Below are 14254 nucleotides of genomic sequence, written 5' to 3'. Positions count from 1 at the left end.
GTCATTCTCTTGCATATTCAGATGACATCTCATAATCTGACTAAAAAACCTATACCTGCAGTTAAGTAAAAGAATCATAAAGGAACTACCCATCCACCACTGTTGGTTTTACACAGCAAAAGTCTACAATAAAACTACATATGTTAAAATAAAATATGTAGATGAACTGGTAATTTGGACAAAATGTCTAAATGAGGCTGTTTGTTGAAGACTTCCCATTTCCTGGGGGGTACAAGTGTACTAGACCATTTTTCTTTCAATGCTTTAGTAACATTATTTTTTGCTAATTTGGATTCATTTAAATACAATTTACGTAATAAAATCGTATTTATATTGTTTTCATGTTTATTAATGATTAGAATATCCGAAAAAAAAAAAGTTATCTTTTCCACAGGTCAGCAATAATTTATATGGCCCAGTAAAACACTAAAGAGCTGATTTGGAGAAGTGTTAGGCTCGACACTAAATTATTATTCAAATTAATTATTAGTGTCAGCAGCAGAAAACATGGCATCAAAGCACGAGGTGAACCTCAGAGAATGGTGATGCTTTTCTTCATGCTCCTTTAAAGGTTTGCAAACACACATACTCATTTACTACGAATCAAAACAAGGAGACACACATATGCATGCACAAGAACACATACACATTTCTATTCATAGATGTCTTTTTAAACAGATGCATGTCATGTTCCTCAAGTTTTACTCATTAATCATTGTTACGCCTTCCCATCACAAGAGAATTACAGTGTTCACACCCTCAACTAACGTCACAGACGCTAAACATAATCTCAGAGTAATCTCATAATGAAGATTTACGGTCAGCGTTAAGTACCTAAACTTATTGTCAGCGGTTACTTCCTGATTCAAGATGTGTAGAGACAGGACTGGACTTAGCAAAAAGTAAGCAGATTATTTGTCCTGGGAGAAAAAACAAACAAGAATATAAAACAAAAGGCAAAATGAAAATCAAACTTTACTAACTAAACTGAACAAAACTAATCACTGAAAACATAGAATAGGAAACCTGTGGCATGGACAAGACACATGAAGGGAGGTGAACTGACATTCCAACAAGGTACAAGGGGGGACTAACACAATAAATACACAGACAGTGATTAGGAGAGTGGAAACAGCACAGAAAAACAGCTGGAACAAATTAGGACTATCAAAATAAGACAGGAACTGCATCACCCCTGATGACAGGTGGACAAGTGGACAGCAAGCTCTCCTCCAGCTGCATGGACAGGTGAGTGTTTCTTAGATTTAGGTAGAAGTTTGTTGTTGACCCTGTTCTGACAGCATTTAAATCCAGCTCCCCATCTCTCTGGTCTATCTCGATACCTGGCCTATACCGCTATAATCGCTGTCTTCATAGCATCTGCCTCTCATCCGTCTTTCACATAATGTCTACCTATGCATTTGTTTGGCTGCATAGTGTGCACATTAAAATAAAATCTTGGCCCTAGCTGCATGGATTCTTAGAATAGCTGAACGCGGGCCCTTTCCTGACAGGAGTCAGCGCTTCTTGATTCTACAAAGAATCGGCTCTTAAAGCCAGCTCACTTGCTAATGACACAAAAAGTAAATACTGTCCAGAGAGGGAACTGCTCTAAAAAAGACTGTTTCTGTTTTAAGGTTTGTTTGTATATCGTATGTGCAGCAGTACAGTGTCTTAACATTTGATTTTGGGTAGTATGCAGCAAACTCAATGAAAAGGTTTAGTTCATTTTCACAGCTTTTGATGTTATTTCTGCAGGTACAGTAATGCAGTATTGGTATGGTTCTAATCACACCAACAATTATAGACTTTTTCCCTTTGATGATCTTCAAAACATGCGCAATGTGTGCAGGAAAACACCTTGTACATATTCCGGTACAGACACTGATAGACGCTTTCTGTTCTATTATTAGTCTTTTACTAAAACCATCTGAGAATGTGGCATCAGTGACGCCTATTGACTAAGACAATGCCGTTTAATGTCATGACTTTTATGTTTCTGTTACCACAGAAATTGTTATGTATTGTTAAATAATGCTGTTAGCATTAGATTGTCAATCATATTTTTAATTTCAACAGTAATTGTTTTCTTTTTGTCTCTTTGTTTTTTTCACCTGTTTTGGAAACAAATTGCTTGAATACTGAAAATTCATGACTAAAAAAAGACTTAAAAATAAAGATTAGTTCAAAAAGGTTCATAATTTTATGATATATTGTTCGTTTTTTTTAATGTTGCTTTCTTCTGTTTACCTGTTCTGAAAACAAATTGTTTTGTTTCTAAATGCTGTGGTTCTGGGTCGTTGACCCAGTGTTTTGTGTTTGCGAACTTTTTAATCTTGTTTACTTATCATTGTTGTGATCCTTGTCTCTGTTGGTATAGTTTAGTCATGTCTGTCATAGTCTTCATCTTTGTGTTCTTCTTCAGCGTCCCCTTAATCTCCTCAGCCCATCATTTCTCTCTCTCTCTCTCTCTCTCTCTCTCTCTCTCTCTCACCATATTTTTGTGTCTGGAGTCTGGATCTCTGTCTACAATATATTTCTCCTGTTAGCTATTTGTTCCTGTTGTCTACTGTTTATATTTTATTCCAGCACAGTTGGTGTGGAGCACCTACAAATTCTTTGTACATGTAGAATAACAATAAAGGGCTATTTTATTCTATTCTAAACATATTTCTAAACCTTCTGGAAAGCCTTCCCAGAAGAGTTGTAGCTGTTATAGCTGAAAAGGATGGACTGAGAGCATATTATATCCTATGGATTAAAAATAGGATGTCACTAAAGTTTATAGGCGAGTGAAGGAAAATGCAAGTACTTTTGGCAATATAGTGTAGTTTCAAAATGATAGATAAACTGATATTTGCTTTAGTTTATTAAGATCCCCATTAGCTTTGCATGCAGCTTAAAGTGTCTTGGGCTAGTCTGGATGAGTTCATTGCTACAAGGTTTTTCACATACAGATAGAATGAATACATTTTTCTCGAGTCAGTGAACAAAAAGTGAACTTAATTGTTTTTAAAGACGTTTTAATGAACAGGAATGAAGAACAATGTAAAGGTGAAAGCTATGCTTTGGTGAAATAATTTTATGTTAAGTTTAGATGCTTACTTTTCTTTATGTTTTTATCCAAACATTTGCACATTAGCAAGAATGAAAATGTGTTGGTGTGCTGGACATTCCTCATGCATTTTTCTTCTTAGAAAGATATGTACTGATGGAAGCTTCCTGTTCCATCATCAGTCTTTTACTGAAAACACTTTGAAAAGCACTTGGGGAATGCGGCCTCAGTGGCATGTACGTTGACGCAGATAATGACCTTTATATTTCTGTTTCTGTTACCACTGTTAATCGTCACGGTTCTGGGTCTTTGTGACCCAGCATTTTGGGTCTCTTGTGTTTTGGTATTTTATATCATGGTTTATGTTCTGAGTCCTTTTTTGTGCTGTTTTGATTATTTTAGTTATCGTTATTACCCTAGGTTCGGTTATGGCTGTTAAGGTTTTAGTTCTTAGTTTTTGTTATATGGCTTCCCTGTGTTTAATGTTGTGTCTACTCTGTGCAATTCTGTCCCATGTTTCAGGTCTATATGTTCTGTCTGTTTGCGTGTCTAGAGTTCAGTCGGTGTGTGTCCTGTTTTACTTTGAATGTCCGTATCTCATGTCAGTGTTTCTAGTTTTGCTTCCCTTGCCTCATCCTGCCTAATTACTCCCAGCTGTGCTGTCCTTTTGTGTCTCATATCCCTCGTTATCCCTCAGTGTATTTAAGCCCCGTGTTTCTCTTTGTCAGTGTTGTGATCTCCCTCACATCTGTCTGTGTGTTCTACCTGCCAACCCTGTCTAGTTTATTTCAGTATTCAAGTTTAGTTCTTTCTTGTTTCCAGCAATAAAGCTGCCCTTTTGAGTTTACGTTTCAACTGTTTCTGCATTTGGGTCCTTTCCTGCCTGCCTGCACTCAGATCATGACAAACATCAACAATAATAAATATTTATTTACTTACAGAAATGTTTAAATTTCCTGTCATATTTTGAATATTTTACAATAAGTCTTTTGTTTCATTCTTTCTTTATGTTCAAACGGATGCTTGTCTCCAGATTTACTTTTCTTCCATAGGCCCTGAAATACTGTACTTTGACTAAAAGACTCTACATGTAAGCAGTTAAGTGGAATTAATTAGTAAAGTGTATCAAATGCTAATTGTAACTGTAACTATATTTCTAATGAAGAAAAACATTTGTGTTCCCTTGTAGAGTAACTCTACAGACACAACCTAGAAGACTGGTAAATAAAAATAAATACATTTTACTGGTGTCCTTCTATAAAATTTGATTAAATCTAACAATATATGTCAGCTGTCTTCAAGTAACAAACTAAAATGTGAGTGTTTAATCAGAGTTGATCAGAAATGGTGTGAAAACAGTGCAGTGATGCCATTCGACTACATGATTTTTCATTGGTATGAAGTTATGTCACACAAAAGAGCCACACCTTGTTTATAAATAGTAATGAAAATGACGCACATGTACCTCAGTTGTACAGATATCAAATGATCAAATGTAACAACAGCAGCTTACATAACATACTAGATTTCAAACATCATTTATAGCTAAATAGTGCCTGTTAATAAAGGATGATCTGGACAAAAGGCCTTTCTTTCTGTTTGTTCAAGTGTTTATGCCATTAAATCAATCCTATTGTTAGGTAGTTTATGTGAGCTAAGAGATCAGTGATCTCTTAATTTGTTCATTTCTTGTCTTTCTTTGTGTTTGCTATTAAATCAAACCTGAGCCTTATTGTTAGGTTTTTCATGTGAGCTTTAAACTTTGATCTCTGAAGTTGTTCATTCCCTAGTGGATTCAAACCTACATAATTCGGTTCGATAACTCAAATTTAATTAAATCATAATGCCACAAATCAAGAATATAGTTCTGGTGGAGAGACTCGGCTGAAGTCCTGGTAGATCAACTAATCTCAGTGTTAGCCAACATTAGCTCACAGGATTATAAAATCAAGCATGGAGCCATAAATTCTGCCTTTACCAACATTTATGAAAGAATAGGTTGTTCCAAAGTGCTTTATTCACTTAAAGGTACTGTAATCAGATGCCACCTTTGTATCCGCTTTTATTAATACTATTTTGATGTTTTAGTAATTAAGAGTTTTGTTTTAGTAATTAAGAATGAACTCTACTATGCCATGTGACTACAGACAGAGAACCCCCCACACACACACACAAAACATGTTGCACGGGACAAATACAACTTTTTGTACATGTGGTAATATGCAGAGTCCACTTACACAGTGTCCAAGAACTGTCATTATAACGACAATAATGTAAACATTGACACAACAACTTAACTTTGACAACAAAATTTACAGCTTTTTGAAAGTTATATATGGTGTTTATAGTGCATGCACGGGCCAGTTAGAACAAAAGAGATGGTGAGAAATGCGCTAAAGCATTTGAATAAAACAACTATATAAGGGTAGACTTAATATTATGATATGTATTATTTCTTACAAAATACTGCTCTTTTGTTTCTTTGAATCTAGACAGTTGTGTAAATTTACAACATATACTACATGTAAATGACTTTATAGCAACCAGTTAGAGAAGATATGCACCAAAGGACGGTGATATTACAAAGCATGCAAATAAATATATCAATTTAATAAATAAAACTCTTATATTTTCTTATAGAAATGAAGGGCAAATTTGTAAAGGCTTTCTCAGCATTTTGCAACTTTAAGAGGCATGTAAGGAGTACAGGTTCCCTCTCTGTTTCTGCTGCCCATCCTCTCGTTATTCTGTATATTTAAGTCCTCAGTTTGCCTCAGTTTCCTCGTCACATCATCAGTCTTCATGTTAGTACTTCTCTCATGTCCACCTATGGTCTGTGCACCATGTTTTGCTTCCTAGTGTCTAGTTACCGTACAACAAGTTTAGTGTTTTGTATTTTAGTTTGTAATTCTCAGCAATAAATCTGCTTAAGTTTACATTTTGTCTCTGGAGTCCTGCCAGATGTTTAAATTATCTTTGGTTTGTGACTGCTTTTGTATTCACAATCATTAAAGAACTATACTATTTGTATCACACCCTCTTTTCCCACCTCACAGCCGCACAGCAAAGCTTGTTTAACATATTTTCTCTTAACCTGAGGGCATTAATGGAGAGGTAATTTCTGAAAATTCTGGTTTAACAAGCTCTCCTCCAAATGTCAAATCTAATAAGACTTCCCATCTAAATTATTCTGTTAGCCAAAAACAGACTGGACATAATGAAACTTTTTTTAAAAAGCGTGGATAATTGAGAAAGTACATGTTAAGCTGGACCAGTATTCTTATTTTTTGTTCTTTCTGTGTTTGTTCTTCAGTTATATTCTAATTTAATAAATATCGGAGAACAGTTACATATCAATATATCATCATTTTTTTATTGTTGAGCAGATCCGGAAAAGAGGGATGATGAGCTTTTGCAAAGCTTCCATCTCTTGGCTCAGAAAAAAAAGTGAACATGACTGAACCAATCACATCAGAGGATTCAAATGATACTAAAACATCATGTTCAACTGTAATCAGCTCAATACAGTAAACAGAGGTGTGATATTGAATGAACAAAAGTAATGTGGTAGAAAATGTATTGCTGAGCCAACTTTTGAAAGAAATTGTTCTTACACAACTCTAGAAACAATATTAGAACTGAAATATGAACATTCAATATTTTTCACTTTATAGAGTGAAAGAAAAGTACACAGATGTCCCATTTGTTACATATTTTATTTACATATTTTATTTTCGTACTAGTTTTGTAGTAACTTCGTAACTTTACAGAAACTCTTTTTTACCTCAGTAGAAATCTATTTGTTTGTCTGCCATGACATCAATGACTAACTTATGTCTCAAGGGAAAACAAAGGGAGAGGCTCTTATCCTGAGGCAAGAAACTGTAAGGTTGACAGTTGAGAAACTTGTGAATCCTATGACGTAACATTCTTCATCATCAAGATCTCACAACCTCGTCTATCATTTCTCACATACGTCATTAGCCCTCACGCTTCTGAAATATATAAGGCCACGAGAGGTGTGAACATATGATTAAAAGAGTTGAAGAGCAAAGAGTTGTGAATTGCACTGTTGTGAGACAAAAAAATTGGAAACCATCTACAGAAGACAAAAAGGACAATTGATACATTTTTCATCTGATCTCAGTTTTGGTAAGTGCAATGAAATATAAATTTTATTTAATGTTAATATGACTATTTTGTATTTTAGCTTGTTAAACAAAGTAATTATTATATCTATATTATTTTAAAATTCTGATTCATATTTTTTCATTAAGATATATAATGATGAGTACAGTAAATAAGTCTTGCATTTTTGTGAAATTCTATTTTACTTTTTAAGTAGTGTTTTGGGGTTTTAACTTTTTTTTTAATACATATACACTTGCCATCTGTGTCTTTTACAGAGTTAACTGATTAAACAATGGGTGTTGGACTGATAATATCAACGTTCTTGTTTCTAACAGGTGAGCTAAGTGGTGCTAAACTTACTGTTGATAAAGGAATTATGAACTGCTTTATCATAGCAAAGTATACATCATAAATAATTGCTACAGACAATACGTAGACTGCATTAAAGTTGAATGTTATAGTACTTTTTATGGTTAGGCACTTGAGTACAATTAATCTAGGTAAGCTCTACCTAGTAAGATGTCTTCAAAAAATGGGTTTAGTAAAAATTTGAGTTTGGTATAGCTGAGATGAGGATGATTTACATGACTTTTGACAATTTTTCTTTAAAGAAAAAAAATGTAGTTTCTCTCTGAATCTTTCTCTCTTGGCTGTGAAGCATGTGATTACACAGGTCTGCAACTGCATAAGATTTTAGAGTGTTTCTTATAGATTTTTACTCATTGAAACTGGGAAAAATGTTTTAAAAATTCCATCTCATCAGGTTTTCTTGCAAATCTCATGTTTTTAGTTTAAATGTACAATTTCCCTTTTTAGACTGAAATCTGGTATCCTGTACTTTAGTCAAACAACCATATCCAATGATGTCTTACATTAATTTAATGTTTGTAAGAACGAGACTCAAGATAAATATTTCTCATAATAAATCTCACAGCACACATGGGGCATTCCATTTAAAATCATTCAGTTCTGAAAAAGGTTAAAAGGTCATATCATAATCAGCTTTTATACAGCCTTAACATATTCAAAGAAACAATGCAAAAATGACCTTTGAAATTATTGGATTTACCAGAACTTGAAATGACAAGATTAGGCTGGAATTTTGCGCTTGTTAATAAATGATATTCTTGTCCAATATTTGAGCCCTCACAACTAGAACTAGATTGCAAATATTTATAACATGAGAAAAAATATCATTGTCAGTGTCAAAAATGATTATATTAGAAGATTATTTGACACAGAAGGATTAACAGGTAAAGACTGACCTCTATCACAATATGAATAGAAGTGAGACCTTTCAAGTGCTATAATTCATTTTTGCCAGCCATGTATGTCACATGGGGATATGATCCTTAAAAATTTACCCAAACTTCACTTTATAAAGCTTTCCTCAGTGAATTATCATAAAATTTATTTTCTTCTTTATGAATCTTTTTTTAATCTGCTGCATATAAAACAACCACTCAAAAAAAGGGAACAAACATTGAAAAATTGAGCTAAAAAGCAAGAAAAAAAAGACAGCAAGCTTAAATACTGGCTAATCATGCCATTTCAGACACACATGAGTAGCAAACAATTACATATAAAAGAAAGACTCAAAGGACAAACACAGTGGTTTAGAAGAATTACCGTAATTGTCGGGCTATAAGCCGCTACTTTTTGCACAAGCTTTGAACCCTGCGGCTTTTAGTCAGGTGCGGCTTTTCTATGGATTTTCCATGATTTTTGTGATATCGTAAGACGATTTGTTTTGTTTGTTCCGCTGTTGTACGGCACTACGTTGCCTGGCGGAAGGATCGGGGTTCAAGAGTGGTATGTTAGTCACATGTCCATCCGCCAGGCAACGTAGTGCCGTACGAAGTAGCGCGAAAAACAAACTTCAAAGTAGCGCTACGCATTCAGCGGGAGGCGTGGATGACGAGCGGCGATAAACTTGCGAAAAGCAAGTTATGCCCAACTCCACCGGTGGATTCTGACAGCGTGGAAAAGTGCGAAAACATCCATGATCACCAACGGATTTTGAAGGGCTGGACTGCTGCATGATGGAGAGGAGGACACCGCCACGGCCCTTCTGAGGGTGTTCGACTCTGACACTGACAACGAGGATTTCTTTGGTTTTGAAAGTGACAACGAAGGAGAGAAGCGGAGAGTGGATGACGAAGCCATCCTGAGCCTGTTCGTTTCCGGCATTGGAGGAGAGGACTTTGATGGTTTTAGAGCGCAGGTGTCACGGTCTGGCTGGCAGACCGTGGGGATGTGGGGAAAGGAGGACCCAGGCGCGGTGCTCTATGTATAAACAGTGTGTTTATTTACAGAGTGGAACAAAAACAACAATAAATCCCCGTGTTCTCCCAGACTCCCGTGTCGTGTCTCTGCGTGAATAGTTCGTGTCTCTGTGCTCTCCGCTCCCGTGTCAGCACCCCCCGGTGCTCGCTGCTCTTCGTGCCTTCCACAATTCCTCGTGGAGTCTCAAGGAAATGATCCCGCGTCGGTGGGAGCTCCAAGACTCTCCTAAGTAGCTCCCCCGACGAGCCCTGATCAGCGGCAGGTGTGTGGCTTCGGGTGTGGCCAGTCCCTCCGCAGGGCCACACCCCTCAGGCCTGCAGGTGGCCGAGCTCCATCCTCCAGGCACACCCGCAGACATACACACCCATACCTCGCCTAAACATATGAGTGGGACACAGACTAACACAGCACAGAGAAACACACATATGTACACGCACAGAGCAGGAGAAACGACACCAAAAATACATAATAATAATACACAGGTCCATGACTGCCCAGGGATCCTGGGTCGCCCAGTCCCAGGACCCTGACAGCAGGAAAAAGAGAAAGATGGTGAATGACTGACTTTTCTTCTTGTTAAAGCCGTGTCACTGCACCTGAGCCTAAAAGGTAGTCCGAATCTATTTTTCTGGTGTGCTGTAGGTTACTGTTATGTACTACATGTGCAAATATGTACCCATAACTTGTTTTTCAAAATATTAATAAAAGGGGTGTGTCTCCAAACAGCCATCTCTTTCCTGACAATTCCCTTTGTGCATATTCTCTTACATATGATAAGTCAATATTGAAACACCTGCGGCTTTTAGTCAGGTGCGGCTAATGTATGTACAAACCAGGATTTTCCCCTGATTTTAGCTTGTGCGGCTAATATTCAGGTGCGCTTTGTAGTCCGGGAAATACGGTACTCCAGTTACCCCACGATTTAGAAATCATCTGTGTACACCAGTCAGCTCTTTTTATGATTACAAAGGTTGCATCGCAAGACACAAGTTTTGCTTTTCATGACAGCAGAACTAAGTCACCTCCCAGTACTGATAAACAAGAAAAAGCAGTGAATTAATTTTATTAAATATATCAATGAATGCAATATCTTTTAACGAAACCTAAATGATTATAAGCACGTATGGGGGAAAAAAAGATAATTTGGGGGAGATTACTTTAGATTGATTGCAATTTATATCAAAAACATAAAAAGGTGAAAAAATTGGGTAAACTGTTGGAGCATTGGATTGAAGACACTGAACTTGTTTTAAGGTAGAGATGGACGGTAGAGATTCATGTGGTTTATGTTTGTCATAACAACATCACCAGCTACAACAACCACTACAGCAGCTACAACTACTACCACGCCAGTTACAACATCGACAACATCAGCTCCAACGACTACCACAGCTGCTGCAACTACCACCACAGCTGCTACAACAAGTACCACAGCAGCACCAACAACTACTACAGCAGCTCAAACCACTACAGCAGCTACAACTGCTACCACACCAGTTACAACATTGACAACACCAGCTCCAACGACCACTACAGCTGCTGCAACTACTGCAACACCAGCTACAACAACTCCTACAGCAACTCAAACCACTGCAGCATCAACGACGACAGTATCAGCTTCAACAACTACCACAGCAGCTCAAACCACTACAGCAGCTACAACTGCTACCACGCCAGGTACAACATCGAGAGCATCAACTGTAACAACAACCACAGCTGCTGGAACTACTGCAACACCAGCTCCAACAACAACTACGTCAGCTACAACAAGTACCACAGCGACACCAACAACTACTACAGCAGCTCAAACCACTACAGCAGCTACAACTGCTACCACAACAGTTACAACATCGACAACATCAGCTCCAACGACCACCACAGCCGCTGGAACTACCACCACAGCTGCTACAACAAGTACCACAGCGGCACCAACAACTACTACAGCAGCTCAAACCACTACAGCAGCTACAACTGCTACCACACCAGTTACAACATCGACAACATCAGCTCCAACGACTACCACAGCTGCTGCAACCACCACCACAGCTGCTACAACAAGTACCACAGCAGCACCAACAACTACTACAGCAGCTCAAACCACTACAGCAGCTACAACTGCTACCACAACAGTTACAACATTGACAACATCAGCTCCAACGACCACTACAGCTGCTGCAACTACTGCAACACCAGCTACAACAACTCCTACAGCAACTCAAACCACTGCAGCATCAACGACGACAGTATCAGCTTCAACAACTACCACAGTAGCTCTAACAACTACTACAGCAGCTCAAACCACTACAGCAGCTACAACTGCTACCACACCAGTTACAACATCGACAACATCAGCTCAAACGACCACCACAGCTGCTACAACAAGTACCACAGCGGCACCAACAACTACTACAGCAGCTCAAACCAGTACAGCAGCTACAACTGCTACCACGCCAGTTACAACATCGACAACATCAGCTCCAACGACCACCACAGCTTCAGCAACTACCACCACAGCTGCTACAACAACTACCACAGCGGCACCAAAAACTACTACAGCAGCTCTAACAACTACTACAGCAGCTCAAACCACTACTACAGCAGCTACAACTGCTACCACACCAGTTACAACATCGACAACATCAGCTCCAACGACTACCACAGCTGCTGCAACCACCACCACAGCTGCTACAACAAGTACCACAGCAGCACCAACAACTACTACAGCAGCTCTAACAACTACTACAGCAGCTCAAACCACTACTACAGCAGCTACAACTGCTACCACGCCAGGTACAACATCGACAGCATCAACTGTAACAACAACCACAGCCGCTGGAACTACTGCAACACCAGCTACAACAACCACTACAGCAGCTACAACAAGTACCACAGCGACACCAACAACTACTACAGCCGCTCAAACCACTACAGCAGCTACAACTGCTACCACACCAGTTACAACATTGGCAACATCAGCTCCAATGACCACCACAGCTGCTGCAACTACTGCAACACCAGCTACAACAACTACTACAGCAGCTCAAACCACTACAGCAGCTACAACTGCTACCACACCAGTTACAACATCGACAACATCAGCTCCAACGACCACCACAGCCGCTGGAACTGCCACCACAGCTGCTACAACAAGTACCACAGCGGCACCAACAACTACTACAGCAGCTCAAACCACTACAGCAGCTACAACTGCTACCACACCAGTTGCAACATCGACAACACCAGCTCCAACGACCACTACAGCTGCTGCAACTACTGCAACACCAGCTACAACAACCACTACAGCTGCTACAACAAGTACCACAGCGGCACCAACAACTACTACAGCAGCTCAAACCACTACAGCAGCTACAACTGCTACCACACCAGTTACAACATCGACAACATCAGCTCCAACGACCACTACAGCCGCTGGAACTACTGCAACACCAGCTACAACAACCACTATAGCCACTGGAACTACTGCAACACCAGCTCCAACAACAACTACATCAGCTACAACAAGTACCACAGCGGCACCAACAACTACTACAGCAGCTCAAACCACTACAGCAGCTACAACTGCTACCACACCAGTTACAACATCGACAATATCAGCTCCAACGACCACCACAGCTGCTGCATCTACCGCCACAGCTGCTACAACAAGTACCACAGCGGCACCAACAACTACTACGGCAGCTCAAACCACCACAGCAGCTTCAGCTACTACCACGCCAGCTACAACAATTACTACAGCATCTACAACAATCACTACACTAGCTACAACATCGACAATAGCTGGTCCAACAACCACCACAGCACTTTCCACAACAATATCATCAGCTCCTACAACTACTAGATCAGCTCAAACAACGACCACAGCAGATGCTTCTGCAACAACTAACCCTAACCCTGCACCCACAAATACAACTGCTCCAACAACCACCAGAACAGCTGCAACAACAACATCTGCTCAAACAATCACCACTGCAGCTCCAATAATAATCTCATCTGCAACTATTGCAACTGCTACAGCAACCACGACAAGAAGTCCAGCTCTTACCACAATTGCTCCGATAACTATCACAGCAGCTTCAACAACTTCCACTCTCAGTTCAATAAGTACAACAACAGCAACAACAACCACATCTGGGGCCACAACCGCCAGGTCTCTGGCAACTAGATTTGTTGTTTTCAGATCCATTCAGAGCACTTTTACAAAGGACTTGTTGGATTCATTATCCGAAGCTTTTAAGAATCGATCTTCATTAATAAAGAGACAGGTAAGTCTTTCCCTTTCTCAAAAATCCTGGTGAATAGCAACTTTTAAAAAGTTGATGCAGAATGTGAAGTTTTTTGGGGGTTTTGGGGTTTTTTTGGGGGTTTTTTTTTTTGGGGGGGGGGGGGGGGGGTATGTGGAGTTCTAAGCATTTATTACTGAATTAAGAGGCAAAGATGTGTGCATTGATTTTGGAAATTAGAAAGAAGGCAGTGTTTAAAGATCATAACCAGTCAAGTGGGCAGCCTAGCAAAGCTCTAAAAGTAACAGTACCTTTTTTAAATCAAGTTTTATTCATCCGATAATGTTCAGCTCATTGATCTATTGAACTGCAGTCTGTTTTACTGCTGGCAGAGCTCTTGAAGTCAGTATTATTGATGGATTTTTATTCTTCTCTAAAAGCAGAAAAGATATTAAGATGTTGGTTCTCACTGAATCTTCCTTCATATTTGAACAAACATTCCCAGCTATGTAGTTAAATAAATCCAGATAAAGATTCTCTT

The 14254-nt window shown here is 38.9% G+C and overlaps 1 protein-coding gene across 1 annotated transcript; it reads left to right on the top strand.

Moving 5' to 3' along the window:
* Positions 1–1198: 1198 nt before the first annotated feature.
* LOC113012945 (putative uncharacterized protein DDB_G0282133) lies at positions 1199–13398 on the top strand. The gene is made up of 4 exons (XM_026153414.1): positions 1199–1248; positions 1759–1777; positions 10731–12622; positions 12788–13398. The coding sequence occupies exons 1-4, from the start codon at positions 1199–1201 to the stop codon at positions 13329–13331; spliced, it is 2505 nt and encodes an 834-aa protein (XP_026009199.1). The 3' UTR covers positions 13332–13398.
* The last annotated feature ends 856 nt before the right edge of the window (positions 13399–14254 follow it).

Source organism: Astatotilapia calliptera, chromosome 3 (assembly GCF_900246225.1).
Source record: "Astatotilapia calliptera chromosome 3, fAstCal1.2, whole genome shotgun sequence".
NCBI classification, from domain to species: Eukaryota; Metazoa; Chordata; class Actinopteri; order Cichliformes; family Cichlidae; genus Astatotilapia; species Astatotilapia calliptera.
Note: the sequence above shows the minus strand (reverse complement) of the source record. Positions and strands in the feature narration are given on the sequence as shown.

Excerpts from the sequence above, each read along its gene's own strand:
- LOC113012945 (XM_026153414.1), top strand. The coding sequence starts at position 1,199 with ATGACAGGTGGACAAGTGGACAGCAAGCTCTCCTCCAGCTGCATGGAC. Across the intron at positions 12,623-12,787 it reads CACCACAGCTGCTACAACAA|GTACCACAGCGGCACCAACA; the intron begins GTACCACAGCGG and ends CTGCTACAACAA.